This window comes from Dendropsophus ebraccatus, chromosome 7, assembly GCF_027789765.1.
Source record: "Dendropsophus ebraccatus isolate aDenEbr1 chromosome 7, aDenEbr1.pat, whole genome shotgun sequence".
In the NCBI taxonomy this organism is placed as follows: Eukaryota; Metazoa; Chordata; class Amphibia; order Anura; family Hylidae; genus Dendropsophus; species Dendropsophus ebraccatus.
In genome coordinates, this window is record NC_091460.1 from 149,347,824 (window position 1) to 149,375,470 (window position 27,647).

A 27,647-nucleotide genomic window follows, 5' to 3' on the forward strand; every position below is an offset into this window, starting at 1 on the left:
TGTGTACTGAGGGTGCTGTGTGTGTGTGTGCGCTGAGGGTGCTGTGTGTGTGCGCTGAGAGTGCTGTGTGTGTGTACTGAGGGTGCTGTGTGTGTGTACTGAGGGTGCTGTGTGTGTGTACTGAGGGTGCTGTGTGTGTGTGTGTGTGTGTGTGTACTGAGGGTGCTGTGTGTGTACTGAGGGTGCTGTGTGTGTGTACTGAGGCTCCTGTTTGTGTGTGTGTGTACTGAGGGTGCTGTGTGTGTGTACTGAGGGTGCTGTGTGTGTGTGTGTGTGCTGAGGGTGCTGTGTGTGTGTACTGAGGGTGCTGTGTGTGTGTGTGTGTGTGTGTGTACTGAGGGTGCTGTGTGTGTACTGAGGGTGCTGTGTGTGCTTTGGGTGCTGTGTGTTTGTGCTGAGGGTGCTGTGTGTGTGTGTGTGTACTGAGGGTGCTGTGTGTGTGTGCTATGGTTGCTGTGTGTGTGTGCTATGTGTGCTGTGTGTGTGTACTGAGGTTGCTGTGTGTGTGTGTGTGTACTGAGGATGCTGTGTGTGTGTACTGAGTGTGCTGTGTGTGTGTGCGCTGAGAGTGCTGTGTGTGTGTACTGAGGGTGCTGTGTGTGTGTACTGAGGGTGCTGTGTGTGTGTGTGTGTGTGTGTGTGTGTGTGTACTGAGGGTGCTGTGTGTGTGTACTGAGGGTGCTGTGTGTGTGTACTGAGGGTGCTGTGTGTGTGTGTGTGTGTGTGTGCTGAGGGTGCTGTGTGTGTGTACTGAGGGTGCTGTGTGTGTACTGAGGGTGCTGTGTGTGTGCTGAGGGTGCTGTGTGTGTGTGCTGAGGGTGCTGTGTGTGTGTGTGTTGAGGGTGCTGAGAGTGCTGTGTGTGTGTGTGTGTGCTAAGGGTGCTGTGTGTGTGTGTACTGAGGGTGCTGTGTGTGTGTGCTGAGAGTGCTGTGTGTGTATGTACTGAGGGTGCTGTGTGTGTGTGCTGAGGGTGCTGTGTGTGTGTACTGAGGGTGCTGTGTGTGTACTGAGGGTGCTGTGTGTGTGTACTGAGGGTGCTGTGTGTGTGTGTGTGTGTGTACTGAGGGTGCTGTGTGTGTGTACTGAGGGTGCTGTGTGTGTGTGTGTACTGAGGGTGCTGTGTGTGTACTGAGGGTGCTGTGTGTGTGTACTGAGGGTGCTGTGTGTGTACTGAGGGTGCTGTGTGTGTGTGTGTGTGTGTGCGCTGAGGGTGCTGTGTGTGTGCTGAGGGTGCTGTGTGTGTGTGTTGAGGGTGCTGAGAGTGCTGTGTGTGTGTACTGAGGGTGCTGTGTGTGGGTGCTGAGGGTGCTGTGTGTGTGTGTACTGAGGGTGCTGTGTGTGTGTACTGAGGGTGCTGTGTGTGTGTACTGAGGGTGCTGTGTGTGTGTGTGTACTGAGGATGCTGTGTGTGTACTGAGGCTCCTGTTTGTGTGTGTGTGTACTGAGGGTGCTGTGTGTGTGTACTGAGGGTGCTGTGTGTGTGTGTGTGTGTGTGTGTGTGTGCTGAGGGTGCTGTGTGTGTGTACTGAGGGTGCTGTGTGTGTGTGTACTGAGGGTGCTGTGTGTGTGTGTGTGTACTGAGGGTGCTGTGTGTGTGTACTGAGGCTCCTGTTTGTGTGTACTGAGGGGGGCTGTGTGTGTGTGTACTGAGGGTGCTGTGTGTGTGTGCTGATGGTGCTGTGTGTGTGTGCTGATGGTGCTGTGTGTTTGTGCTGTGGGTGCTGTGCGTGTGTGCTCAGGGTGCGGTGTGTGTGCTGAGAGTGTACTGAGGGTGCTGTGTGTGTGCTATGGGTGCTGTGTGTGTGTGCTATGTGTGCTGTGTGTGTGTACTGAGGTTGCTGTGTGTGTGTGTGTGTGTGTGTGTGTGTGTACTGAGGGTGCTGTGTGTGTGTGTGCATACTGAGGGTGCTGTGTGTGTGTGTGTACTGAGGGTGCTGTGTGTGTGTGTGCTATGGGTGCTGTGTGTGTGTACTGAGGGTGCTGTGTGTGTGTATGTGTGTACTGAGGGTGCTGTGTGTGTGTGTGTGTGTGTGCGCTGAGGGTGCTGTGTGTGTGTGTGTGTGTGCTATGGGTGCTGTGTGTGTGTACTGAGGGTGCTGTGTGTGTGTGTGTGTGCTATGGGTGCTGTGTGTGTGCTATGGGTGCTGTGTGTGTGTACTGAGGGTGCTGTGTGTGTGTGTGTGCTATGGGTGCTGTGTGTGTGCTATGGGTGCTGTGTGTGTGTGTGTGTGCTGAGGGTGCTGTGTGTGTGTACTGAGGGTGCTGTGTGTGTGTGTGTGTGTGTGTGTACTGAGGGTGCTGTGTGTGTGTACTGAGGGTGCTGTGTGTGTACTGAGGGTGCTGTGTGTGTGTACTGAGGGGGCTGTGTGTGTGTACTGAGGGTGCGGTGTGTGTGTACTGAGGGTGCTGTGTGTGTACTGAGAGTGTGCTGAGGGTGCTGTGTGTGTACTGAGGGTGCTGTGTGTGTACTGAGGGTGCTGTGTGTGTGTGTGTGTGTGTGTGTGTGTACTGAGGGTGGTGTGTGTGCTGTGTGTGTGTACTGAGGGTGCTGTGTGTGTGTGTACTGAGGGTGCTGTGTGTGTGCGCTGAGGGTGCTGTGTGTGTGCTGAGGGTGCTGTGTGTGTGCTGAGGGTGCTGTGTGTGTGTGTACTGAGGGTGCTGTGTGTGTGTACTGAGGGTGCTGTGTGTGTGCTGAGGGTGCTGTGTGTGTGCTGAGGGTGCTGTGTGTGTGCTGAGGGTGCTGTGTGTGTGTACTGAGGGTGCTGTGTGTGTGTACTGAGGGTGCTGTGTGTGTACTGAGGGTGCTGTGTGTGTGTACTGAGGGTGCGGTGTGTGTGTGTACTGAGGGTGCTGTGTGTGTACTGAGAGTGTGCTGAGGGTGCTGTGTGTGTACTGAGGGTGCTGTGTGTGTACTGAGGGTGCTGTGTGTGTGTGTGTGTGTGTGTGTGTGTACTGAGGGTGGTGTGTGTGCTGTGTGTGTGTACTGAGGGTGCTGTGTGTGTGTGTACTGAGGGTGCTGTGTGTGTGCTGAGGGTGCTGTGTGTGTGTGTGTGTGTACTGAGGGTGCTGTGTGTGTGTGTGTGTGTGTACTGAGGGTGCTGTGTTTGTGTGTGTGTGTACTGAGGGTGCTGTGTGTGTGTGTGTGTGTGTGTGTGTGCTATGGGTGCTGTGTGTGTTCTATGGGTGCTATGTGTGTGTACTGAGGGTGCTGTGTGTGTGTGTGTGTGTATGTGTGTACTGAGGGGGCTGTGTGTGTGTGTGTGTGCTGAGGGTGCTGTGTGTGTGTGCTATGGGTGCTGTGTGAATGTGTGCTATGGGTGCTGTGTGTGTGTGTGTGTGTGTGTGTGTGTGTGTGTGTGCTGAGGGTGCTGTGTGTGTACTGAGGGTGCTGTATGTGTGTGTGTGTACTGAGGGTGCTGTGTGTGTGTGTGTGTGTACTGAGGGTGCTGTGTGTGTGTGTGTGCTATGGTTGCTGTGTGTGTGTGCTATGTGTGCTGTGTGTGTACTGAGGTTGCTGTGTGTGTGTACTGAGGGTGCTGTGTGTGTGTGTACTGAGGGTGCTGTGTGTGTGTGTGTGTGCTGATGGTGCTGTGTGTGTGTGTGTGTGTGTGTGCTGATGGTGCTGTGTGTGTGTGTGTGCTGATGGTGCTGTGTGTGTGTGTGTGTGTGTGTGTGTACTGATTGTGCTGTGTGTGTGTGTGTGTGTGTGTGCGCGCTGATGGTGCTGTGTGTGTGTGTGTGTGCTGATGGTGCTGTGTGTGTGTGTGTGTGTGTGTGTGTGTGCTGATGGTGCTGTGTGTGTGTGTGTGTGTGTGTGTGCTGATGGTGCTGTGTGTGTGTGTGTGTGTGTGTGCTGATGGTGCTGTGTGTGTGTGTGTGTGCTGATGGTGCTGTGTGTGTGTGTGTGTGTGTGCTGATGGTGCTGTGTGTGTGTGTGTGTGTGTGCTGATGGTGCTGTGTGTGTGTGTGTGTGTGCTGATGGTGCTGTGTGTGTGTGTGTGTGTGTGTGTGCTGATGGTGCTGTGTGTGTGTGTGTGTGTGTGTGCTGATGGTGCTGTGTGTGTGTGTGTGTGCTGATGGTGCTGTGTGTGTGTGTGTGTGCTGATGGTGCTGTGTGTGTGTGTGTGTGCTGATGGTGCTGTGTGTGTGTGCTGATGGTGCTGTGTGTGTGTGTGTGCTGAGGGTGCTGTGTGTGTGTGTGTGTGTGTGCTGATGGTGCTGTGTGTGTGTGTGTGTGTACTGAGGGTGCTGTGTGTGTGTGTGTGTGCTGATGGTGCTGTGTGTGTGTGTGTGTGTGTACTGAGGGTGCTGTGTGTGTGTGTGTGTGTGTGTGTGTGTACTGAGGGTGCTGTGTGTGTGTGTGTGTGCTGATGGTGCTGTGTGTGTGTGTGTGTACTGAGGGTGCTGTGTGTGTGTGTGTGTGTGTGTGTGCTGATGGTGCTGTGTGTGTGCTGTGTGTGTGTGTGTGTGTGTGTGTGCTGATGGTGCTGTGTGTGTGTGTGTGTGTGTGCTGATGGTGCTGTGTGTGTGGATTCTCTGACCAGTTAGTTGGAGATGACCCCCAGAGATGATGATTGGTGTCAGGCGTTCTGGGCGGCCTTCTCAGCACCGCATCAGGGTGACAGCATTTCTCCAGAGATTCTCATGTGGGTTCATAATGATTAGATCCTGCACCTTCAGCTCTGTGTTCAGCACCAGGGACAACACTTTCAAGACGTTAAAGCGATAGTTCACCCCAAAAAATTTCTTTCACATCAACTGGTACAAGAAAGTTGTGGAGATTTGTAATTTATTTCTATTTAAAAGTCCCCAGTCTTCCAGTAATTATTAGCTGCTGTATGTCCCGCAGGAAGTGGTGTATTCTCTCCAGTCTTCCAGTACTTATCAGCTGCTGTATGTCCTGCAGGAAGTGGTGTGTTCTCTCCAGTCTGACACAGTGCTCTCTGCTGCCACCTCTGTCCATGTCAGGAACTGTCCAGAGCAGCAGCAAATCCCCATAGAAAACCTCTCCTGCTCTCCAGACTGGAGAGAATACACCATTTCCTGCAGGACATACAGCAGCTGAAAAGTACTGGTAGACTGGAGATTTTTTAATGGAAGTAAATTACAAATCTCTGGCTCCAGTTGATTTGAAAGAAATTTTTTTGTCAACTACCTCTTTAAATAGCTGCGGAGAACCACGGAGAACCTTCCCGGAAAATTGATTTCTAAGACAATTGTGGTCGTCTTTGAAGTTCTACAAGACCCCATAACGTGGCCATGGTCCAGTATGGCAGCTTTCAAGATGGCAGCCATGTTGTGGACCTAGAAGATATCCCCTCACCCATCACCCGCGGGGTCTTCGGATGAGCCCTTTCCCCTTCTGAAGGTCTGATGGAGCAGCAGGCTCAGATTTTAGCCCTGATCCCACAATTTGAATGGTTTGATTGTTGTTTTACTTTTATCCCTTCATTTTTTGCAACTTGATTCCAGAATCTTTCCTCTCCGTATAATTAACAGCAATATTTTTTACTTGACCTTTAAAATCAGCTGGGACTGTGAAGATGCCGGGATGGCCGGGCTGTATTTACACAAGAGAGGTCGGTTAGTGGTCAGTCAGTGGTCGGATGCTCCAAACGCGTCTGTTATTTCTCAGTTACAGAAGCCGCGCTCGGCATCTCGGGAAATCTCAGGAAATCTCGTCTTCCCACCAAGGTCCTTACAGAGACTAAATGCCGAGCTTCAATATTTTACTATGTTTTTCCTTACGGTCACAGTGCCAGGGTTCACTAGGATGTATCTAAGAGAGCACATCCCCACGTCAGGGATCACTAGGGTGTATCTAAGAGACCACATCCCCACATCAGGGATCACTAGGATGTATCTAAGGGAGGACATCCCCATGTTAGGGTTCACTAGGGTGTATCTAAGGGAGCACATCCCCACGTCAGGGATCACTAGGATGTATCTAAGGGAGCACATCCCCACGTCAGGGATCACTAGGATGTATCTAAGAGACCACATCCCCACGCCAGGGTTCACTAGGATGTATCTAAGGGACCACGTCCCCACATCAGGGATCACTAGGATGTATCTAAGAGACCACATCCCCACGTCAGGGTTCACTAGGATGTATCTAAGGGAGCACGTCCCCACATCAGGGATCACTAGGATGTATCTAAGGGAGCACATCCCCATGTTAGGGTTCACTAGGATGTATCTAAGGGAGCACATCCCCACGTCAGGGTTCACTAGGATGTATCTAAGGGACCACATCCCCACGTCAGGGATCACTAGGATGTATCTAAGGGACCACGTCCCCATGTTAGGGTTCACTAGGATGTATCTAAGAGAGCACATCCCCACGTTAGGGTTCACTAGGGTGTATCTAAGGGAGCACATCCCCACGTCAGAGATCACTAGGGTGTATCTAAGAGACCACATCCCCACGTTAGGGATCACTAGGGTGTATCTAAGGGAGCACATCCCCATGTTAGGGTTCACTAGGATGTATCTAAGAGAGCACATCCCCACGTTAGGGTTCACTAGGATGTATCTAAGGGACCACGTCCCCACATCAGGGATCACTAGGATGTATCTAAGGGACCATGTTACGGTTCACTAGGATGTATCTAAGGGAGCACATCCCCACGTCAGGGTTCACTAGGATGTATCTAAGGGAGCACATCCCCATGTTAGGGTTCACTAGGATGTATCTAAGAGACCACATCCCCACGTCAGGGATCACTAGGATGTATCTAAGGGAGCACGTCCCCACGTCAGGGATCACTAGGATGTATCTAAGGGAGCACATCCCCACGTCAGGGATCACTAGGATGTATCTAAGAGACCACATCCCCACGTCAGGGATCACTAGGATGTATCTAAGGGAGCACGTCCCCACGTCAGGGTTCACTAGGGTGTATCTAAGGGAGCACATCCCCACGTCAGGGATCACTAGGATGTATCTAAGGGACCATGTTACGGTTCACTAGGATGTATCTAAGAGACCACACCCCCACGCCAGGGTTCACTAGGGTGTATCTAAGAGACCACATCCCCACGTCAGGGATCACTAGGGTGTATCTAAGAGACCACATCCCCACGTCAGGGATCACTAGGATGTATCTAAGGGAGCACTTCCCCACGTTACGGTTTACTAGGATGTATCTAAGAGAGCACGTCCCCACGTTAGGGTTCACTAGGATGTATCTAAGAGAGCACGTCCCCACGTTAGGGTTCACTAGGATGTATCTAAGAGAGCACATCCCCACGTTAGGGTTCACTAGGATGTATCTAAGAGAGCACGTCCCCACGTTAGGGTTCACTAGGATGTATCTAAGAGAGCACATCCCCACGTTACGGTTTACTAGGATGTATCTAAGAGAGCACATCCCCACGTTAGGGTTCACTAGGGTGTATCTAAGAGAGCACATCCCCACGTTAGGGTTCACTAGGATGTATCTAAGAGACCACATCCCCACGTTAGGGTTCACTAGGGTGTATCTAAGAGACCACATCCCCATGTTAGGGTTCACTAGGGTGTATCTAAGAGACCACATCCCCACGTTAGGGTTCACTAGGGTGTATCTAAGAGACCACATCCCCACATCAGGGATCACTAGGATGTATCTAAGAGAGCACATCCCCACGTCAGGGATCACTAGGGTGTATCTAAGAGAGCACATCCCCACGTTAGGGTTCACTAGGGTGTATCTAAGAGACCACATCCCCATGTTAGGGTTCACTAGGGTGTATCTAAGAGACCACATCCCCACATCAGGGATCACTAGGATGTATCTAAGGGAGGACATCCCCATGTTAGGGTTCACTAGGGTGTATCTAAGGGAGCACATCCCCACGCCAGGGTTCACTAGGATGTATCTAAGAGACCACATCCCCACGTCAGGGATCACTAGGATGTATCTAAGGGAGCACATCCCCACGTCAGGGATCACTAGGATGTATCTAAGAGACCACATCCCCACGTCAGGGATCACTAGGATGTATCTAAGGGAGCACATCCCCACGCCAGGGTTTACTAGGATGTATCTAAGAGACCACATCCCCACGTTAGGGTTCACTAGGATGTATCTAAGAGACCACATCCCCACGTCAGGGTTCACTAGGATGTATCTAAGGGAGGACATCCCCACGTCAGGGATCACTAGGATGTATCTAAGAGAGCACATCCCCACGCCAGGGTTCACTAGGATGTATCTAAGGGAGGACATCCCCATGTTAGGGTTCACTAGGATGTATCTAAGGGAGCACATCCCCATGTTAGGGTTCACTAGGGTGTATCTAAGGGAGCACATCCCCATGTTAGGGTTTACTAGGATGTATCTAAGGGACCACGTCCCCACATCAGGGATCACTAGGATGTATCTAAGGGACCACGTCCCCACATCAGGGATCACTAGGATGTATCTAAGGGACCATGTTACGGTTCACTAGGATGTATCTAAGGGAGCACATCCCCACGTCAGGGATCACTAGGGTGTATCTAAGGGACCATGTTACGGTTCACTAGGATGTATCTAAGAGACCACACCCCCACGTCAGGGATCACTAGGGTGTATCTAAGGGAGCACATCCCCACGTTAGGGTTTACTAGGATGTATCTAAGGGACCACACCCCCACGTCAGGGATCACTAGGGTGTATCTAAGGGAGCACATCCCCACGTTAGGGTTTACTAGGATGTATCTAAGGGACCACACCCCCACGTCAGGGATCACTAGGGTGTATCTAAGGGAGCACATCCCCACGTTAGGGTTTACTAGGATGTATCTAAGAGACCACACCCCCACGCCAGGGATCACTAGGGTGTATCTAAGTGACCACTCCCCACATTAGGGTTCACTAGGATGTATCTAAGGGACCACATCCCCACACTTACACTTTACAGACACATTTAGAGGGTTTCCCCAAGCAAAACATAGTCATTCTTTTCAGAAACAGCACTACTCTTGTCCTTAGTGTTGCTGTGGGTTCCATCAAAGTGAATGACTAAAAGAGAACAGAGAGAGCGCTCCGTGCTGCAGGATCAGCCGGAGTCTAACAGTGATTCCCTCCCCTGATACAGTGAGACTGAGGCGCCGCTCTCCAGCAATGTGCAGCCGCCCCTGTGCACCCTCACCGGGGCTATAGACAGACGCAGACCTCCTCTCCTGTGCACCCTCACCGGGGCTATAGACAGACGCAGACCTCCTCTCCTGTGCACCCTCACCGGGGCTATAGACAGACGCAGACCTCCTCTCCTGTGCACCCTCACCGGGGCTATAGACAGACGCAGACCTCCTCTCCTGTGCACCCTCACCGGGGCTATAGACAGACGCAGACCTCCTCTCCTGTGCACCCACACCGGGGCTATAGACAGACGCAGACCTCCTCTCCTGTGCACCCTCACCAGGGCTATAGACAGACGCAGACCTCCTCTCCTGTGCACCCTCACCGGGGCTATAGACAGACGCAGACCTCCTCTCCTGTGCACCCTCACCGGGGCTATAGACAGACGCAGACCTCCTCTCCTGTGCACCCTCACCGGGGCTATAGACAGACGCAGACCTCCTCTCCTGTGCACCCTCATCGGGGCTATAGACAGACGCAGACCTCCTCTCCTGTGCACCCTCACCGGGGCTATAGACAGACGCAGACCTCCTCTCCTGTGCACCCTCACCGGGGCTATAGACAGACGCAGACCTCCTCTCCTGTGCACCCTCACCGGGGCTATAGACAGACGCAGACCTCCTCTCCTGTGCACCCTCACCGGGGCTATAGACAGACGCAGACCTCCTCTCCTGTGCACCCTCACCGGGGCTATAGACAGACGCAGACCTCCTCTCCTGTGCACCCTCACCGGGGCTATAGACAGACGCAGACCTCCTCTCCTGTGCACCCACACAGTGTAATCCCTATTACTGGGAGGAGGAGGAGGAGAAGTACAGTGTAATCCCTATTACTGGGAGGAGGAGGAGGAGAAGTATAGTGTAATCCCTATTACTGAGAGAAGGAGGAGGATGAGCATAATGTCTCATCCTCCCAGTTTGCGTATTCACTTAGTGCAATAAAAGGATTCAAGGTCTTAGAGAATAATAATATTTTTTATCTAACTTGTAGAGTAAAATGTGCAGAAGTATCTGCGAGTCCTGTCTGTATATAATGGGGGTAGGAGCGAGGGACCTGTAGTTCCCATTGAGTCCTGTCTGTATATAATGGGGGTAGGAGCGAGGGACCTGTAGTTCCCATTGAGTCCTGTCTGTATATAATGGGGGTAGGAGCGAGGGACCTGTAGTTCCCATTGAGTCCTGTCGGTATATAATGGGGGTAGCAGCGAGGGACCTGTATCTCCCGTTGAGTCCTGTCGGTATATAATGGGGGTAGGAGCGAGGGACCTGTAGTTCTTGTTGAGTCCTGTCGGTATATAATGGGGGTAGGAGCGAGGGACCTGTAGTTCCCATTGAGTCCTGTTGGTATATAATGGGGGTAGGAGCGAGGGACCTGTAGTTCCCATTGAGTCCTGTCTGTATATAATGGGGGTAGCAGCGAGGGACCTGTAGTTCTTGTTGAGTCCTGTCTGTATATAATGGGGGTAGGAGCGAGGGACCTGTAGTTCTTGTTGAGTCCTGTCGGTATATAATGGGGGTAGCAGCGAGGGACCTGTAGTTCTTGTTGAGTCCTGTCTGTATATAATGGAGGTAGCAGCGAGGGACCTGTAGTTCCCATTGAGTCCTGTCGGTATATAATGGGGGTAGCAGCGAGGGACCTGTAGTTCTTGTTGAGTCCTGTCGGTATATAATGGGGGTAGGAGCGAGGGACCTGTATCTCCCGTTGAGTCCTGTTGGTATATAATGGGGGTAGCAGCGAGGGACCTGTAGTTCCCATTGAGTCCTGTCTGTATATAATGGGGGTAGGAGCGAGGGACCTGTAGTTCCCATTGAGTCCTGTCTGTATATAATGGGGGTAGGAGCGAGGGACCTGTAGTTCCCATTGAGTCCTGTCTGTATATAATGGGGGTAGGAGCGAGGGACCTGTAGTTCCCATTGAGTCCTGTCTGTATATAATGGGGGTAGGAGCGAGGGACCTGTACTTCTTGTTGAGTCCTGTCTGTATATAATGGGGGTAGGAGCGAGGGACCTGTATCTCCCGTTGAGTCCTGTTGGTAAATAATGGGGGTAGGAGCGAGGGACCTGTAGTTCCCATTGAGTCCTGTCTGTATATAATGGGGGTAGCAGCGAGGGACCTGTAGTTCTTGTTGAGTCCTGTCTGTATATAATGGGGGTAGGAGCGAGGGACCTGTAGTTCCCGTTGAGTCCTGTCGGTATATAATGGGGGTAGGAGCGAGGGACCTGTAGTTCCCATTGAGTCCTGTCTGTATATAATGGGGGTAGGAGCGAGGGACCTGTATCTCCCGTTGAGTCCTGTCGGTATATAATGGGGGTAGGAGCGAGGGACCTGTAGTTCCCATTGAGTCCTGTTGGTATATAATGGGGGTAGGAGCGAGGGACCTGTAGTTCTTGTTGAGTCCTGTCGGTATATAATGGGGGTAGGAGCGAGGGACCTGTAGTTCTTGTTGAGTCCTGTCGGTATATAATGGAGGTAGCAGCGAGGGACCTGTAGTTCCCATTGAGTCCTGTCGGTATATAATGGGGGTAGGAGCGAGGGACCTGTAGTTCCCGTTGAGTCCTGTCTGTATATAATGGGGGTAGGAGCGAGGGACCTGTAGTTCTTGTTGAGTCCTGTCGGTATATAATGGGGGTAGGAGCGAGGGACCTGTAGTTCTTGTTGAGTCCTGTCGGTATATAATGGGGGTAGGAGGAGGGACCTGTAGTTCCCATTGAGTCCTGTCTGTATATAATGCGGGTAGCAGCGAGGGACCTGTAGTTCCCATTGAGTCCTGTCTGTATATAATGGGGGTAGCAGCGAGGGACCTGTAGTTCTTGTTGAGTCCTGTCGGTATATAATGGGGGTAGGAGCGAGGGACCTGTAGTTCCCATTGAGTCCTGTCGGTATATAATGGGGGTAGGAGCGAGGGACCTGTATCTCCCGTTGAGTCCTGTCTGTATATAATGGGGGTAGGAGCGAGGACCTGTAGTTCCCATTGAGTCCTGTCTGTATATACTGGGGGTAGGAGCGAGGGACCTGTAGTTCCCATTGAGTCCTGTCTGTATATAATGGGGGTAGGAGCGAGGGACCTGTAGTTCCCATTGAGTCCTGTCTGTATATAATGGGGGTAGCAGCGAGGGACCTGTATCTCCCGTTGAGTCCTGTCGGTATATAATGGGGGTAGCAGCGAGGGACCTGTAGTTCTTGTTGAGTCCTGTCGGTATATAATGGGGGTAGCAGCGAGGGACCTGTATCTCCCATTGAGTCCTGTCTGTATATAATGGGGGTAGGAGCGAGGGACCTGTATCTCCCGTTGAGTCCTGTCGGTATATAATGGGGGTAGCAGCGAGGGACCTGTAGTTTTTGTTGAGTCCTGTCGGTATATAATGGGGGTAGGAGCGAGGGACCTGTATCTCCCGTTGAGTCCTGTTGGTATATAATGGGGGTAGGAGCGAGGGACCTGTAGTTCCCATTGAGTCCTGTCTGTATATAATGGGGGTAGGAGCGAGGGACCTGTAGTTCCCATTGAGTCGTGTCGGTATATAATGGGGGTAGCAGCGTGGGACCTGTATCTCCCATTGAGTCCTGTCTGTATATAATGGGGGTAGCAGCGAGGGACCTGTATCTCCCGTTGAGTCCTGTCGGTATATAATGGGGGTAGGAGCGAGGGACCTGTAGTTCTTGTTGAGTCCTGTCTGTATATAATGGGGGTAGGAGCGAGGGACCTGTAGTTCTTGTTGAGTCCTGTCTGTATATAATGGGGGTAGCAGCGAGGGACCTGTAGTTCCCATTGAGTCCTGTCGGTATATAATGGGGGTAGGAGCGAGGGACCTGTAGTTCCCATTGAGTCCTGTCGGTATATAATGGGGGTAGGAGCGAGGGACCTGTAGTTCTTGTTGAGTCCTGTCTGTATATAATGGGGGTAGCAGCGAGGGACCTGTATCTCCCGTTGAGTCCTGTCGGTATATAATGGGGGTAGGAGCGAGGGACCTGTAGTTCTTGTTGAGTCCTGTCGGTATATAATGGGGGTAGGAGCGAGGGACCTGTAGTTCTTGTTGAGTCCTGTTGGTATATACTGGGGGTAGCAGCGAGGGACCTGTATCTCCCGTTGAGTCCTGTTGGTATATAATGGGGGTAGGAGCGAGGGACCTGTAGTTCCCATTGAGTCCTGTCTGTATATAATGGGGGTAGCAGCGAGGGACCTGTAGTTCCCATTGAGTCCTGTCTGTATATAATGGGGGTAGGAGCGAGGGACCTGTAGTTCCCATTGAGTCCTGTCTGTATATAATGGGGGTAGGAGCGAGGGACCTGTATCTCCCGTTGAGTCCTGTCTGTATATAATGGGGGTAGGAGCGAGGGACCTGTAGTTCTTGTTGAGTCCTGTCGGTATATAATGGGGGTAGGAGCGAGGGACCTGTAGTTCTTGTTGAGTCCTGTCTGTATATAATGGGGGTAGGAGCGAGGGACCTGTAGTTCCCATTGAGTCCTGTCGGTATATAATGGGGGTAGGAGCGAGGGACCTGTAGTTCTTGTTGAGTCCTGTCTGTATATAATGGGGGTAGCAGTGAGGGACCTGTATCTCCCGTTGAGTCCTGTCTGTATATAATGGGGGTAGGAGCGAGGGACCTGTAGTTCTTGTTGAGTCCTGTCGGTATATAATGGGGGTAGGAGCGAGGGACCTGTAGTTCTTGTTGAGTCCTGTCTGTATATAATGGGGGTAGGAGCGAGGGACCTGTAGTTCCCATTGAGTCCTGTCGGTATATAATGGGGGTAGGAGCGAGGGACCTGTATCTCCCGTTGAGTCCTGTCTGTATATAATGGGGGTAGGAGCGAGGGACCTGTAGTTCCCATTGAGTCCTGTCTGTATATAATGGGGGTAGCAGCGAGGGACCTGTAGTTCCCATTGAGTCCTGTCTGTATATAATGGGGGTAGCAGTGAGGGACCTGTAGTTCCCATTGAGTCCTGTCGGTATATAATGGGGGTAGGAGCGAGGGACCTGTAGTTCTTGTTGAGTCCTGTCGGTATATAATGGGGGTAGGAGCGAGGGACCTGTAGTTCTTGTTGAGTCCTGTCGGTATATAATGGGGGTAGCAGCGAGGGACCTGTAGTTCCCATTGAGTCCTGTCTGTATATAATGGGGGTAGGAGCGAGGGACCTGTAGTTCTTGTTGAGTCCTGTCGGTATATAATGGGGGTAGGAGCGAGGGACCTGTAGTTCCCATTGAGTCCTGTCGGTATATAATGGGGGTAGGAGCGAGGGACCTGTAGTTCCCATTGAGTCCTGTCGGTATATAATGGGGGTAGGAGCGAGGGACCTGTAGTTCTTGTTGAGTCCTGTTGGTATATAATGGGGGTAGGAGCGAGGGACCTGTAGTTCCCATTGAGTCCTGTCGGTATATAATGGGGGTAGGAGCGAGGGACCTGTAGTTCTTGTTGAGTCCTGTCTGTATATAATGGGGGTAGCAGCGAGGGACCTGTAGTTCCCATTGAGTCCTGTCGGTATATAATGGGGGTAGCAGCGAGGGACCTGTATCTCCCGTTGAGTCCTGTCGGTATATAATGGGGGTAGGAGCGAGGGAACTGTAGTTCTTGTTGAGTCCTGTCTGTATATAATGGGGGTAGGAGCGAGGGACCTGTAGTTCTTGTTGAGTCCTGTCTGTATATAATGGGGGTAGAAGCGAGGGACCTGTAGTTCTTGTTGAGTCCTGTTGGTATATAATGGGGGTAGGAGCGAGGGACCTGTAGTTCCCATTGAGTCCTGTCGGTATATAATGGGGGTAGGAGCGAGGGACCTGTAGTTCTTGTTGAGTCCTGTCGGTATATAATGGGGGTAGCAGCGAGGGACCTGTATCTCCCGTTGAGTCCTGTCTGTATATAATGGGGGTAGCAGTGAGGGACCTGTAGTTCTTGTTGAGTCCTGTCGGTATATAATGGGGGTAGCAGCGAGGGACCTGTAGTTCTTGTTGAGTCCTGTCTGTATATAATGGGGGTAGGAGCGAGGGACCTGTAGTTCCCATTGAGTCCTGTCTGTATATAATGGGGGTAGCAGCGAGGGACCTGTAGTTCTTGTTGAGTCCTGTCGGTATATAATGGGGGTAGCAGCGAGGGACCTGTAGTTCCCATTGAGTCCTGTCTGTATATAATGGGGGTAGGAGCGAGGGACCTGTATCTCCCGTTGAGTCCTGTCGGTATATAATGGGGGTAGGAGCGAGGGACCTGTAGTTCTTGTTGAGTCCTGTTGGTATATAATGGGGGTAGGAGCGAGGGACCTGTATCTCCCGTTGAGTCCTGTCTGTATATAATGGGGGTAGGAGCGAGGGACCTGTAGTTCTTGTTGAGTCCTGTCTGTATATAATGGGGGTAGGAGCGAGGGACCTGTAGTTCCCATTGAGTCCTGTCTGTATATAATGGGGGTAGCAGCGAGGGACCTGTAGTTCCCATTGAGTCCTGTCGGTATATAATGGGGGTAGGAGCGAGGGACCTGTATCTCCCGTTGAGTCCTGTCGGTATATAATGGGGGTAGGAGCGAGGGACCTGTAGTTCCCATTGAGTCCTGTCTGTATATAATGGGGGTAGCAGCGAGGGACCTGTATCTCCCATTGAGTCCTGTCTGTATATAATGGGGGTAGGAGCGAGGGACCTGTGTCTCCCGTTGAGTCCTGTCGGTATATAATGGGGGTAGCAGCGAGGGACCTGTAGTTCCCATTGAGTCCTGTCGGTATATAATGGGGGTAGGAGCGAGGGACCTGTAGTTCTTGTTGAGTCCTGTCTGTATATAATGGGGGTAGGAGCGAGGGACCTGTAGTTCCCATTGAGTCCTGTCGGTATATAATGGGGGTAGCAGCGAGGGACCTGTAGTTCCCATTGAGTCCTGTCTGTATATAATGGGGGTAGGAGCGAGGGACCTGTAGTTCCCATTGAGTCCTGTCTGTATATAATGGGGGTAGCAGCGAGGGACCTGTAGTTCTTGTTGAGTCCTGTCTGTATATAATGGGGGTAGGAGCGAGGGACCTGTAGTTCCCATTGAGTCCTGTCGGTATATAATGGGGGTAGCAGCGAGGGACCTGTAGTTCCCATTGAGTCCTGTCTGTATATAATGGGGGTAGGAGCGAGGGACCTGTAGTTCTTGTTGAGTCCTGTCTGTATATAATGGGGGTAGGAGCGAGGGACCTGTAGTTCTTGTTGAGTCCTGTCTGTATATAATGGGGGTAGGAGCGAGGGACCTGTAGTTCCCATTGAGTCCTGTCTGTATATAATGGGGGTAGCAGTGAGGGACCTGTAGTTCCCATTGCGTCCTGTCTGTATATAATGGGGGTAGCAGTGAGGGACCTGTAGTTCCCATTGCGTCCTGTCTGTATATAATGGGGGTAGGAGCGAGGGACCTGTGTCTCCCGTTGAGTCCTGTCGGTATATAATGGGGGTAGGAGCGAGGGACCTGTAGTTCCCATTGAGTCCTGTCGGTATATAAAGGGGGTAGGAGCGAGGGACCTGTAGTTCTTGTTGAGTCCTGTCTGTATATAATGGGGGTAGGAGCGAGGGACCTGTAGTTCCCATTGAGTCCTGTCGGTATATAAAGGGGGTAGGAGCGAGGGACCTGTAGTTCTTGTTGAGTCCTGTCTGTATATAAAGGGGGTAGGAGCGAGGGACCTGTAGTTCTTGTTGAGTCCTGTCTGTATATAATGGGGGTAGGAGCGAGGGACCTGTAGTTCCCATTGAGTCCTGTCTGTATATAATGGGGGTAGCAGCGAGGGACCTGTATCTCCCATTGAGTCCTGTTGGTATATAATGGGGGTAGCAGCGAGGGACCTGTAGTTCCCATTGAGTCCTGTCGGTATATAATGGGGGTAGGAGCGAGGGACCTGTAGTTCTTGTTGAGTCCTGTCGGTATATAATGGGGGTAGGAGCGAGGGACCTGTAGTTCTTGTTGAGTCCTGTCTGTATATAATGGGGGTAGCAGTGAGGGACCTGTAGTTCCCATTGAGTCCTGTCGGTATATAATGGGGGTAGGAGCGAGGGACCTGTAGTTCCCATTGAGTCCTGTCTGTATATAATGGGGGTAGGAGCGAGGGACCTGTAGTTCTTGTTGAGTCCTGTCGGTATATAATGGGGGTAGGAGCGAGGGACCTGTAGTTCCCATTGAGTCCTGTCGGTATATAATGGGGGTAGCAGCGAGGGACCTGTATCTCCCGTTGAGTCCTGTCGGTATATAATGGGGGTAGGAGCGAGGGACCTGTAGTTCCCGTTGAGTCCTGTCGGTATATAATGGGGGTAGGAGCGAGGGACCTGTATCTCCCGTTGAGTCCTGTCTGTATATAATGGGGGTAGGAGCGAGGGACCTGTATCTCCCGTTGAGTCCTGTCTGTATATAATGGGGGTAGGAGCGAGGGACCTGTATCTCCCGTTGAGTCCTGTCGGTATATAATGGGGGTAGGAGCGAGGGACCTGTAGTTCCCGTTGAGTCCTGTCGGTATATAATGGGGGTAGGAGCGAGGGACCTGTATCTCCCGTTGAGTCCTGTCGGTATATAATGGGGGTAGCAGCGAGGGACCTGTATCTCCCGTTGAGTCCTGTCGGTATATAATGGGGGTAGGAGCGAGGGACCTGTAGTTCTTGTTGAGTCCTGTCTGTATATAATGGGGGTAGCAGCGAGGGACCTGTATCTCCCGTTGAGTCCTGTCTGTATATAATGGGGGTAGCAGCGAGGGACCTGTATCTCCCGTTGAGTCCTGTCGGTATATAATGGGGGTAGGAGCGAGGGACCTGTAGTTCCCATTGAGTCCTGTCTGTATATAATGGGGGTAGCAGTGAGGGACCTGTAGTTCCCATTGAGTCCTGTCGGTATATAATGGGGGTAGGAGCGAGGGACCTGTATCTCCCGTTGAGTCCTGTCTGTATATAATGGGGGTAGGAGCGAGGGACCTGTATCTCCCATTGAGTCCTGTCTGTATATAATGGGGGTAGGAGCGAGGGACCTGTATCTCCCGTTGAGTCCTGTTGGTATATAATGGGGGTAGCAGCGAGGGACCTGTAGTTCTTGTTGAGTCCTGTTGGTATATAATGGGGGTAACAGCGAGGGACCTGTAGTTCCCATTGAGTCCTGTCTGTATATAATGGGGGTAGGAGCGAGGGACCTGTAGTTCTTGTTGAGTCCTGTCGGTATATAATGGGGGTAGGAGCGAGGGACCTGTAGTTCTTGTTGAGTCCTGTCGGTATATAATGGGGGTAGGAGCGAGGGACCTGTAGTTCCCATTGAGTCCTGTCGGTATATAATGGGGGTAGCAGCGAGGGACCTGTAGTTCCCATTGAGTCCTGTCTGTATATAATGGGGGTAGGAGCGAGGGACCTGTAGTTCCCATTGAGTCCTGTCTGTATATAATGGGGGTAGGAGCGAGGGACCTGTAGTTCTTGTTGAGTCCTGTCTGTATATAATGGGGGTAGGAGCGAGGGACCTGTATCTCCCGTTGAGTCCTGTCTGTATATAATGGGTGTAGCAGTGAGGGACCTGTAGTTCCCATTGAGCGACCTTCGGGTGACCCCATTATGGCAGCTGCTTCGTGTAGTCAGAGATTTCAAAGCGTTTCCTTATTTATAAATATTATGTCTGATAAGGAGAACATAGTGAGATGGAGACGCTTTGCAGAGAAGTCAGAAGTTTAAGGCTGTGACCTCTACCCCCTGTGTGACCCCAGGCATACAGATAATGGCAGCGAGGGCAATGGCTTGCTGTATTTCCCTATAGATGTCAGGACTAAAGGACATTGGGACCCATCGTTACCGGAGAGCCGGACTTTCCCACAGTCCAGCATCAACAGCAATAGTGGAATCCAAAGGACAACAACGTTATTAAACAATGGATTTACTCTACATAGCGATCACATTAGAGGGCGGAACATGCAGACAAGCAGTGGTCTACATTCAGAAACTTCTAGAAATGGGAGTCATTGCCGCTATTACAGTCTGGGGTATAATATAGGTCTGTATGCCGCTATTACAGTCTGGGGTATAATATAGGTCTGTATGCCGCTATTACAGTCTGGGGTATAATATAGGTCTGTATGCCGCTATTACAGTCTGGGGTATAATATAGGCCTGTATGCCGCTATTACAGTCTGGGACACAATATAGGTCTGTATGCCGCTATTACAGTCTGGGGTATAATATAGGTCTGTATGCCGCTATTACAGCCTGGGGTATAATATAGGTCTGTATGCCGCTATTACAGCCTGGGGTATAATATAGGTCTGTATGCCGCTATTACAGCCTGGGGTATAATATAGGCCTGTATGCCGCTATTACAGTCTGGGGTATAATATAGGTCTGTATGCCGCTATTACAGTCTGGGGTATAATATAGGTCTGTATGCCGCTATTACAGTCTGGGGTATAATATAGGCCTGTATGCCGCTATTACAGTCTGGGACACAATATAGGTCTGTATGCCGCTATTACAGTCTGGGGTATAATATAGGTCTGTATGCCGCTATTACAGCCTGGGGTATAATATAGGTCTGTATGCCGCTATTACAGCCTGGGGTATAATATAGGCCTGTATGCCGCTATTACAGTCTGGGGTATAATATAGGCCTGTATGCCGCTATTACAGTCTGGGGTATAATATAGGCCTGTATGCCGCTATTACAGTCTGGGGTATAATATAGGTCTGTATGCCGCTATTACAGTCTGGGACACAATATAGGCCTGTATGCCGCTATTACAGTCTGGGGTATAATATAGGCCTGTATGCCGCTATTACAGCCTGGGGTACAGTATAGGCCTGTATACCGCTATTACAGTCTGGGGTATAATATAGGCCTGTATGCCGCTATTACAGTCTGGGGTATAATATAGGCCTGTATGCCGCTATTACAGTCTGGGGTACAATATAGGCCTGTATGCCGCTATTACAGTCTGGGGTATAATATAGGCCTGTATGCCGCTATTACAGTCTGGGGTATAATATAGGTCTGTATGCCGCTATTACAGCCTGGGGTATAATATAGGCCTGTATGCCGCTATTACAGCCTGGGGTATAATATAGGCCTGTATGCCGCTATTACAGTCTGGGGTATAATATAGGCCTGTATGCCGCTATTACAGCCCGGGGTATAATATAGGCCTGTATGCCGCTATTACAGCCTGGGCCACAATATAGGCCTGTATGCCGCTATTACAGCCTGGGGTATAATATAGGCCTGTATGCCGCTATTACAGCCTGGGGTATAATATAGGTCTGTATGCCGCTATTACAGTCTGGGGTATAATATAGGCCTGTATGCCGCTATTACAGCCTGGGGTATAATATAGGCCTGTATGCCGCTATTACAGCCTGGGGTATAATATAGGTCTGTATGCCGCTATTACAGTCTGGGGTATAATATAGGCCTGTATGCCGCTATTACAGTCTGGGGTATAATATAGGCCTGTATGCCGCTATTACAGCCTGGGGTATAATATAGGCCTGTATGCCGCTATTACAGCCTGGGGTATAATATAGGTCTGTATGCCGCTATTACAGCCTGGGGTATAATATAGGCCTGTATGCCGCTATTACAGTCTGGGGTATAATATAGGTCTGTATGCCGCTATTACAGTCTGGGGTATAATATAGGTCTGTATGCCGCTATTACAGTCTGGGGTATAATATAGGCCTGTATGCCGCTATTACAGTCTGGGGTATAATATAGGTCTGTATGCCGCTATTACACTCTGGGGTATAATATAGGCCTGTATGCCGCTATTACAGTCTGGGGTATAATATAGGCCTGTATGCCGCTATTACAGTCTGGGGTATAATATAGGCCTGTATGCCGCTATTACAGCCTGGGGTATAATATAGGTCTGTATGCCGCTATTACAGTCTGGGGTATAATATAGGCCTGTATGCCGCTATTACAGTCTGGGGTATAATATAGGCCTGTATGCCGCTATTACAGTCTGGGGTATAATATAGGCCTGTATGCCGCTATTACAGTCTGGGACACAATATAGGCCTGTATGCCGCTATTACAGTCTGGGGTACAATATAGGTCTGTATGCCGCTATTACAGTCTGGGACACAATATAGGCCTGTATGCCGCTATTACAGTCAGGGGTATAATATAGGTCTGTATGCCGCTATTACAGTCTGGGGTATAATATAGGTCTGTATGCCGCTATTACAGCCTGGGGTATAATATAGGTCTGTATGCCGCTATTACAGCCTGGGGTATAATATAGGCCTGTATGCCGCTATTACAGTCTGGGGTATAATATAGGTCTGTATGCCGCTATTACAGTCTGGGGTATAATATAGGTCTGTATGCCGCTATTACAGTCTGGGGTATAATATAGGACTGTATGCCGCTATTACAGTCTGGGGTATAATATAGGCCTGTATGCCGCTATTACAGCCTGGGGTATAATATAGGCCTGTATGCCGCTATTACAGCCTGGGGTATAATATAGGTCTGTATGCCGCTATTACAGTCTGGGGTATAATATAGGTCTGTATGCCGCTATTACAGCCTGGGGTATAATATAGGTCTGTATGCCGCTATTACAGTCTGGGGTACAATATAGGTCTGTATGCCGCTATTACAGTCTGGGGTATAATATAGGTCTGTATGCCGCTATTACAGCCTGGGGTATAATATAGGCCTGTATGCCGCTATTACAGTCTGGGGTATAATATAGGCCTGTATGCCGCTATTACAGTCTGGGGTATAATATAGGCCTGTATGCCGCTATTACAGTCTGGGGTATAATATAGGCCTGTATGCCGCTATTACAGTTTGGGACACAATATAGGCCTGTATGCCGCTATTACAGCCTGGGGTATAATATAGGTCTGTATGCCGCTATTACAGTCTGGGGTACAATATAGGTCTGTATGCCGCTATTACAGTCTGGGACACAATATAGGCCTGTATGCCGCTATTACAGTCAGGGGTATAATATAGGTCTGTATGCCGCTATTACAGTCTGGGGTATAATATAGGTCTGTATGCCGCTATTACAGCCTGGGGTATAATATAGGTCTGTATGCCGCTATTACAGCCTGGGGTATAATATAGGCCTGTATGCCGCTATTACAGTCTGGGGTATAATATAGGTCTGTATGCCGCTATTACAGTCTGGGGTATAATATAGGTCTGTATGCCGCTATTACAGTCTGGGGTATAATATAGGCCTGTATGCCGCTATTACAGTCTGGGGTATAATATAGGCCTGTATGCCGCTATTACAGCCTGGGGTATAATATAGGCCTGTATGCCGCTATTACAGCCTGGGGTATAATATAGGTCTGTATGCCGCTATTACAGTCTGGGGTATAATATAGGTCTGTATGCCGCTATTACAGCCTGGGGTATAATATAGGTCTGTATGCCGCTATTACAGTCTGGGGTACAATATAAGTCTGTATGCCGCTATTACAGTCTGGGGTATAATATAGGCCTGTATGCCGCTATTACAGTCTGGGGTATAATATAGGCCTGTATGCCGCTATTACAGCCTGGGGTATAATATAGGTCTGTATGCCGCTATTACAGTCTGGGGTACAATATAGGTCTGTATGCCGCTATTACAGTCTGGGGTACAATATAGGCCTGTATGCCGCTATTACAGTCTGGGGTATAATATAGGCCTGTATGCCGCTATTACAGCCTGGGGTATAATATAGGTCTGTATGCCGCTATTACAGCCTGGGGTATAATATAGGCCTGTATGCCGCTATTACAGCCTGGGGTATAATATAGGCCTGTATGCCGCTATTACAGTCTGGGGTATAATATAGGCCTGTATGCCGCTATTACAGTCTGGGGTACAATATAGGCCTGTATGCCGCTATTACAGCCTGGGGTATAATATAGGCCTGTATGCCGCTATTACAGTCTGGGACATTATCCTGCGCCATGGTTTTCAGGACGCCCTTTGTGTTGCGCTCATGTTTGCGGTTATTGGGCGGCGACCGGTAAGAGGAGGGATTTGTGTCGTTTTGGAAGTGGTGGAGAAGAGCTGGAGGAACCGATGAGGTGACGGCTACAGAGAACCCTAGACTGTCCTGTCATCTATCACTTGTACGGTCTTGAGTCCGTGGTGCCTGTGTGGCGGTGATATTAATCTGTCTGTAGTGTTTATAGTCAATAGCAGGATGGGAATATCAGTCTATCCTGGTAATTGTAGTGGTTACGGTGTGCCGCTATCATGTGTCCTGGGATGGGAATATCAGTCTATCCTGGTAATTGTAGTGGTTACGGTGTGCCGCTATCATGTGTCCTGGGATGGGAATATCAGTCTATCCTGGTAATTGTAGTGGTTACGGTGTGCCGCTATCATGTGTCCTGGGATGGGAATATCAGTCTATCCTGGTAATTGTAGTGGTTACGGTGTGCCGCTATCATGTGTCCTGGGATGGGACTATTATTGGACTTACGGGCCCCGTGCGATGGTTCCATAGGGCCAGGCTGGTTTTCTTTCCTGCATCCTTAGCGCCTGTTAATGAAATCCTCCGTTTTATTAATATCTTATGGGGTTTGGCGCAGCGGGGGGAGGGGGGGTGGCGGCTCCAGTTTGTGTCGGTCTCATTTGGCGCCATCATTATCCACACATCATCCATTCTCTTCCAGACAAGTGTTAGAAAACCGTTCTCATATATCTATCTTTTCTTCTAGCTCCAGGCCTCACTGCTGTTGTCGGTGGACGTCCTCGAATGTGAGTGTCACCGTTCTTCAGCGCTCTGTAGAAAGGGACATGAAATACATTTTTATTCTTATTTTCTAATCAGCCAAACAAACTGTGGTATTAAGGAGGAGGGGGGGGGGGGTACTCCAGAGGGAGAAAAGTTTGTAGATCATCTGGTATCAGAAAGTTGTAAAAGTTTGTAAATAACTTCTATTTAAAAATCTGAAGGCTTCCAGTACTTATCAGCTGCTGTATGTCGTGCAGAAAGCCTTAATAGCCATTATGATGCAAGCCGCTTTAATATGTTCCATGCAAGACAGGGTTATTTGGCGGGGTTACTCTTTATATACTGTTAGAGACAAATCTTATGTTTTCTCTTGGAGTTGTAACTCACCTCTCTGCTTCACAGATCTCCAGTCCTGAAGCCATTTTTCTTCCTGCACCCCAGGAAAGATGTAAATGTAAGTGGGGTTCAGTATTTGTTACACTCATCAGCCTTCAGTCACTTTACAGACGGTGGCAGCGGCGGTCTGATACTGTATGTCCCATCTACTACTGTGTGTCCCATCTACTACTGTATGTCCCATCTACTACTGTGTGTCCCATCTACTACTGTGTGTCCCATCTACTACCGTATGTCCCATCTACTACTGTGTGTCCCATCTACTACTGTGTGTCCCATCTACTACTGTGTGTCCCATCTACTACTGTGTGTCCCATCTACTACTGTGTGTCCCATCTACTACTGTGTGTCCCATCTACTACTGTATGTCCCATCTACTACTGTATGTCCCATCTACTACTGTGTGTCCCATCTACTACTGTATGTCCCATCTACTACTGTGTGTCCCATGTACTACTGTGTGTCCCATCTACTACTGTGTGTCCCATCTACTACTGTGTGTCCCATCTACTACTGTATGTCCCATCTACTACTGTGTATCCCATCTACTACTGTGTGTCCCATCTACTACTGTGTGTCCCATCTACTACTGTGTGTCCCATCTACTACTGTATGTCCCATCTACTACTGTGCCCCATCTACTACTGTGTGTCCCATCTACTACTGTGTGTCCCATCTACTACTGTATGTCCCATCTACTACTGTGTGTCCCATCTACTACTGTGTGTCCCATCTACTACTGTGTGTCCCATCTACTACTGTATGTCCCATCTACTACTGTGCCCCATCTACTACTGTGTGTCCCATCTACTACTGTGTGTCCCATCTACTACTGTGCCCCATCTACTACTGTGTGTCCCATCTACTACTGTGTGTCCCATCTACTACTGTGTGTCCCATCTACTACTGTGTGTCCCATCTACTACTGTGTGTCCCATCTACTACTGTGTGTCCCATCTACTACTGTGTGTCCCATCTACTACTGTGTGTCCCATCTACTACTGTATGTCCCATCTACTACTGTGCCCCATCTACTACTGTGCCCCATCTACTACTGTGTGTCCCACCTACTACTGTGTGTCCCATCTACTACTGTATGTCTCATCTACTACTGTATGTCTCATCTACTACCGTATGTCCCATCTACTACCGTGTGTCCCATCTACTACCGTGTGTCCCATCTACTACTGTGTGTCCCATCTACTACTGTATGTCCCATCTACTACTGTGTGTCCCATCTACTACTGTGTGTCCCATCTACTACTGTGTGTCCCATCTACTACTGTGTGTCCCATCTACTACTGTGCCCCATCTACTACCGTGTGTCCCATCTACTACCGTGTGTCCCATCTACTACCGTGTGTCCCATCTACTACCGTGTGTCCCATCTACTACTGTGTGTCCCATCTACTACTGTGTGTCCCATCTACTACTGTATGTCCCATCTACTACTGTGTGTCCCATCTACTACTGTATGTCCCATCTACTACCGTATGTCCCATCTACTACTGTGTGTCCCATCTACTACTGTGTGTCCCATCTACTACTGTGCCCCATCTACTACTGTATGTCCCATCTACTACTGTGTGTCCCATCTACTACTGTGTGTCCCATCTACTACCGTATGTCCCATCTACTACCGTGTGTCCCATCTACTACTGTGTGTCCCATCTACTACTGTGTGTCCCACCTACTACTGTGCCCCATCTACTACTGTGTGTCCCATCTACTACTGTATGTCCCATCTACTACTGTATGTCCCATCTACTACTGTATGTCCCATCTACTACTGTGCCCCATCTACTACTGTGCCCCATCTACTACTGTGTGTCCCATCTACTACCGTGTGTCCCATCTACTACTGTGTGTCCCATCTACTACTGTGCCCCATCTACTACTGTGTGTCCCATCTACTACTGTGTGTCCCATCTACTACCGTGTGTCCCATCTACTACTGTGTGTCCCACCTACTACTGTGTGTCCCATCTACTACTGTGCCCCATCTACTACTGTGTGTCCCATCTACTACTGTGTGTCCCATCTACTACTGTGTGTCCCATCTACTACTGTGTGTCCCATCTACTACCGTGTGTCCCATCTACTACCGTGTGTCCCATCTACTACCGTGTGTCCCATCTACTACCGTGTGTCCCATCTACTACCGTGTGTCCCATCTACTACCGTGTGTCCCATCTACTACCGTGTGTCCCATCTACTACCGTGTGTCCCATCTACTACTGTATGTCCCATCTACTACTGTATGTCCCATCTACTACTGTGCCCCATCTACTACCGTGTGTCCCATCTACTACCGTGTGTCCCATCTACTACCGTGTGTCCCATCTACTACTGTGTGTCCCATCTACTACCGTATGTCCCATCTACTACTGTGCCCCATCTACTACTGTATGTCCCATCTACTACTGTACGTCCCATCTACTACTGTATGTCCCATCTACTACTGTGCCCCATCTACTACTGTATGTCCCATCTACTACTGTGCCCCATCTACTACTGTATGTCCCATCTACTACTGTGTGTCCCATCTACTACTGTGTGTCCCATCTACTACTGTGTGTCCCATCTACTACCGTGTGTCCCATCTACTACTGTATGTCCCATCTACTACTGTATGTCCCATCTACTACTGTGTGTCCCATCTACTACTGTGTGTCCCACCTACTACTGTGTGTCCCACCTACTACTGTGTGTCCCATCTACTACTGTGCCCCATCTACTACTGTGTGTCCCATCTACTACTGTGTCCCATCTACTACCGTGTGTCCCATCTACTACTGTATGTCCCATCTACTACTGTGTGTCCCATCTACTACCGTATGTCCCATCTACTACTGTGTGTCCCATCTACTACCGTGTGTCCCATCTACTACTGTATGTCCCATCTACTACTGTATGTCCCATCTACTACTGTGTGTCCCATCTACTACTGTATGCCCCATCTACTACTGTGTGTCCCATCTACTACTGTGTGTCCCACCTACTACTGTGTGTCCCATCTACTACTGTGTCCCATCTACTACTGTGTGTCCCATCTACTACTGTATGTCCCATCTACTACTGTATGTCCCATCTACTACCGTGTGTCCCATCTACTACCGTGTGTCCCATCTACTACCGTATGTCCCATCTACTACTGTGCCCCATCTACTACTGTGTGTCCCATCTACTACTGTACGTCCCATCTACTACTGTATGTCCCATCTACTACTGTGCCCCATCTACTACTGTATGTCCCATCTACTACTATGCCCCATCTACTACTGTATGTCCTATCTACTACTGTGCCCCATCTACTACCGTGTGTCCCATCTACTACCGTATGTCCCATCTACTACCGTATGTCCCATCTACTACTGTGTGTCCCATCTACTACTGTATGTCCCATCTACTACTGTGTGTCCCATCTAATGCTGGGTTCACACACTGTATACTTCAGGCAGTATTTGGTCCTCAAGTCAGGTCCTCATAGCAACCAA

The 27,647-nt window shown here is 50.0% G+C and overlaps 1 protein-coding gene across 1 annotated transcript in view; it reads left to right on the top strand.

Annotated features, from left to right (window-relative positions):
- The window catches only part of LOC138797917 (uncharacterized), a 199,809-nt gene that overhangs the window by 109,531 nt on the left and 62,631 nt on the right, over nucleotides 1–27,647 (top strand). Inside the window, exons 15-16 of the mRNA XM_069978720.1 lie at nucleotides 23,738–23,777; nucleotides 24,157–24,208. Of these exons, the coding sequence (XP_069834821.1) occupies nucleotides 23,738–23,777; nucleotides 24,157–24,208 (92 nt within the window). The remainder of the gene's footprint in view (nucleotides 1–23,737; nucleotides 23,778–24,156; nucleotides 24,209–27,647) is intronic.